The sequence below is a fragment of the Psammomys obesus genome, unplaced genomic scaffold (assembly GCF_907164565.1).
Source record: "Psammomys obesus unplaced genomic scaffold, mPsaObe1.curated_primary_1811, whole genome shotgun sequence".
Taxonomy (NCBI): Eukaryota; Metazoa; Chordata; class Mammalia; order Rodentia; family Muridae; genus Psammomys; species Psammomys obesus.
The window spans coordinates 33654662-33658786 of NW_026596034.1; the positions used below are offsets into that span (position 1 = coordinate 33654662).

Consider the following 4125-nt stretch of genomic DNA (forward strand, 5'->3'; position numbering starts at 1 on the left):
TTTTTCCTGCGAGCTAGAATTGATCTGTCCTCTCTGTGATTTGTGTGATGGCAGAAAAACACCAAACACCACCGTGGCTGAGCCACTTTGGGGGAGGAAAAGAAAAGGGGTGAAGGGGACAAAGCCAAAGAAATCTACTAGCGAGTCTTTGAGGGCATAGATTGCTGGGGACGCTGGCGTCATTTTCTGTGATTTATTGGGAATAAAGTGGCTCTTATTAACATTTTAATAAAGAGAATCTTTTTGCACTGTGTTAGAAGTGGCTGTCGGTCCCGGGTACAATTCCAGTTTTCAGGGAAAGTGGAATAGGCTGGCATTGCCTGATTTGTGAGGCTGGGCCCCTGGAGTCAGGAAAAAAAAAAAGCCAGCGTGCCGCCTCCTTGCTAGGAGGGGGCTCTCTCCCCGCGAGGTGCTCGCCCCTATCTGCCATGCAAAACGAGGGAGCGTTATGAAGGAATCCGTCTTGTAAAGCCATTGGTCCTGGTCATCAGCCGCTACCCAATGCTTTCGCGATGCTGCCGCTGATCTATTTGGGAAGTTGGCTGGCTGGCGAGGCAGAGCCTCTCCTCAAAGGCTGGCTCCCACGGAAAATATGCTCAGTGCAGCCGCGTGTGTGAATGCAAACGCCGCCAGGCGCTTCTTCTAGTCCGGCAAGATGCAACCGAGAACTCCGCTCGCCCTGTGCGTTCTGCTGTCCCAGGTAGGGAATGCGAGCCGCAGTCAGCGCGCTCCGCACCAGCTTTCTGCATTCAGATCGCCCTGCTCGCCAGCGATGGCCAGGAGCTATCGGAGGGTCGAGGGGCTCCCGGTGCGGCGGCCGTACAGACAGACCCGGCTCGCTCAGATGCGAGGTCACCGCCAGCTCTGATCCTAGAGGGCCTGGCTCCCCATGCCTGCTAGTCTCGGGGTGTGTGTGTGTGTGTGTGTGTGTGTGTGTTCATTCCGGGAGGACAGAGCCGTTTTGCAAGCAGGGGCGACATCCTGCCTGACATCAAGTGGGGTAACTTTGGCTCGCCTCCTCCAGAGGTTCGTGTATCGGATACATACTCCTTTCAAGGCGATTCCTAGGGGTTGTTCTTGCCCCGTAGCCCAGCGCCTTAGCGGGAGGGAAGAGCCATTCTGTTCGGGATCGCGATCTGCCGGGCTGCCGGGCTGGGAGAGGCCGGAGCTGGCATCACTGACTTTCCGGGGCTCTCGTCCTCGCTTCGCCCAGCCCGGCTGGCGAGCTGCAAAGGCATCTCCCGCCAGCGGATCTCCGCAGCCCGGCTGCTGCTGTCGTTCAAAGCACGGGCGCCCGCCGCCGCTCCCGCATTGGGGTCCTCCCGCTCTCCAGCCCCGGGTTCGAAAGGGCCTGAGCGCGGTCCCCTCTCCAGAGTGCAGGCCCAGTACCCCCAGCCTCTTGGGTCCCCATTGTCCAGACAGCTGGAGCTCCTACCGGAGCCCAGGCTGCTGCCTCTCTTGTCTTTCCCGGGCGGGTGGCGCTGAGAGCAAGGAAAAGTTCAAGCCTCCTTACGAGGCTGCAGCTGCCTGCTGGGTAACGCTCCAGATCGCCGCGGTGCCGGGGTAGGGCTGCCAGAGCAGGAGAGGCGTGCTGGGGCCCCTCCTCAGCTAGGCTGAAGCTGGAGATCCCTGGAAGTTTGAGTGTAGGAAAGCAATGCTTAGGGGACAGGACAGAGGCACTGGAGGCTAAGGGGGCACGCCCAGCCCGCCTCCGGGGACTGAAGCTCCCGAGTGCACACTGGCTCAGTCCCTCCTTGTCCTTTTAGGCAGCCCCTGGGACCCAGAGCTGGCAGCCTACAAGTGGGTGTCGTCGGCAGAAGTGTAAGGCCATGCAGAAAGAAGTGGAGGAGGAAGGGAATGCCTGAGGCACGGGTGTTGAGTTTCTGGTCAGGATTCCTGGGTGCCAGAGGAAGAGGCACACGGTTGAGCAGGAAGCGGGAAAGAGAAAGTCAGGGTTCCGTAGGTAGCCTTCTAAGGGGACATGGTTGCTGGAGAGGGGCCAGCACCCCAGAAATGCAATGACCAGAGAAACGATTCATGGGTGTGTGTGTGTGTGTGTGTGTGTGTGTGTGTGTGTGTGTGTGTGTGAAAGAGAGAGAGAGAGAGAGAGAGACCCTGCCAGGACCCCGAGTAAGTAAGATGCTTTGCTGGGCATGCTCTTCCAGACTTCTGACATCTTCTTCAGTGGACACACAGTCCTGGGGCACACACAGTTGTTGCTGCTTTCCTACCAGGGGGTTTCTGGCTGATTCTGAAGGGGCCCTGCTATGGATCCTCTGGCTGCTTTTGGACCAGCCTTCCGTGTTTCCAGGGCTCTCCCTATCCCTAAGGTTTTGTGTCTCTCGGTTAGCAAGGTGGGGCGAAGCATACCTGGCTAGATCCAGACAGATCCTCTCTGCCCTCTGCTGCTAGCAGCACCACCCGCGGGCAAGTTCCCCCTGTTTGAGCTCCCAGGTTCACCACAGTGGAACATCCATTAGCGTCAGCCCTCGGTGGACAACGCAGCATGCAACAGGCAGCCCGAGGCAATGCATGTCACAAGGCCTGCCTCCCTGGGAGCCGCTGGCATCCGGGGCATGGACTGTTATCTTGCCCAGGACTTTTGTAGTCCTCCTGCCTTAGTACGTATTCGATTCCAGGGCTCATCCAAACGGATGCTTTTCTGTGAGGAAAGCAGGCTGTGGGGGAGCTTCGGAGAGCCTGTGGGGCTAGGAGCTTCTTCCCACAGGGCGCCTCTGCAAAGCAACTGGTGTATCTCTTCCTGCAGGGCAGGCTAGCACAGGTGGCTTTGAAAGCATACTCAGTTGCTTCTGAACTGGAAATAAGTGGCCAGCCCTGAGGGGCTTATTTCTCTTTTTGATTGTCTTGCATAATCAGAGCTTTCATCTGCATTAGGATAGTAAGCAATGTCCTCCTAGCAGTGGCACCTGGAGGGGAAATCATCGCCACACATGCAAGCTGCAGTTGGGTTCATCAGCAAGGGGTCTAAGTGCAGGGGGTTCTTTGGGCCGTCCCGAAAAGTGGGTGTGTACATGGGGGCTGGTGGTCTCAGAGCTCTGGAGTCAACAAGCCTAGCCCAAACTTTCCTGAGGCAGAAAGAAAGCAGAAGAAAGAGAAAAACAATGTGATAAAGCAAATTAGTCACTGCCCTGCAGAGCTGGGGCGAGCCTGTGTGTGTTTTTCCACGAAATCATACATACAGCAGGCGCTGGGCCCAGCTTGGAAGCTATCAGCCTCTGGCTGCTCATCAGCAAACTCGCTACCTTCCATATTTGGCTGGGTTGGGTGTGACGTAGGGGTCTTCTACAATAATGACTGGGAGACCTCTTTTCTCCCCCTGGGTGTTCTGGAAAAACCTGTCCCAGAAGTAGCAGCTGGGATTTGGCTACCGTCACGAATGTGGGGCAAATGAACAGAAGTGTGAGTTAGAAATTCCACTGTGGATAGGATTGCCCACTCCCATGAGGCAGCACTTGACCCAGCCCAGTTTCTCACAATGCATGAGCAATCCCCCAAGAATTAACTTCTAGGGAGTGGCTCAGGTCTGGAGAGCTGTCCCTCCCGACTTCCCAGAAGTATTCTATGGATGGAATTCTGTGCTGTTGTATTAAAGTGGAAAGTTCTCCCTGAGAGTGAGAATCTCGCCTTTCAGGACTTTGAATGTCCTCATCTTCTCATGTGGCCACTGCTCTGCCTGTTCTATTTTAAGGGCCTAGTTCATGTGCAAAGCCTTTCCGATGAGGGCAGGGACTTGGAGTCTGAGAGGGCACCCCTGGCCTGTAGCTTCTACTTCTGGGAGCCTGATCTATTTCAGAAGGTCCAGGGGAAACATGGATTTAAAGTGGTTAAGTTCACATGTCTAAACATTATTATAACTATTTTTAGCAAATCCCAAAATAGTTTTAATGCCCTGCCAGGATGAGTATGTGACCTGGATTTGTGTGATTCCACCATGTTACTGGAAGCTTCAAAGGTCCTCTTAGCACATCTTCCCCCTTCTACTTCCTCCCTTCTTCCATTTCCCTATTTTGAGCCATACTAAATTTCTATTTCATTCTAGAAGTATCCTCACCCATACCAAAAAAAAAAAAAAAAAAAAAAAAAAAAAAAAAAAAAAAAAAAAAA

At 54.5% G+C, this 4125-nt stretch overlaps 1 protein-coding gene across 1 annotated transcript in view; it reads left to right on the plus strand.

Annotated features, from left to right (window-relative positions):
* Positions 1 to 449: 449 nt before the first annotated feature.
* Cdh13 (cadherin 13) overlaps positions 450 to 4125 on the plus strand; it is an 847250-nt gene continuing 843574 nt past the window's right edge. The window contains exon 1 of the mRNA XM_055621425.1: positions 450 to 700. Coding sequence (XP_055477400.1) covers positions 656 to 700 — 45 coding nt within the window. The 5' untranslated portion in view covers positions 450 to 655. The remainder of the gene's footprint in view (positions 701 to 4125) is intronic.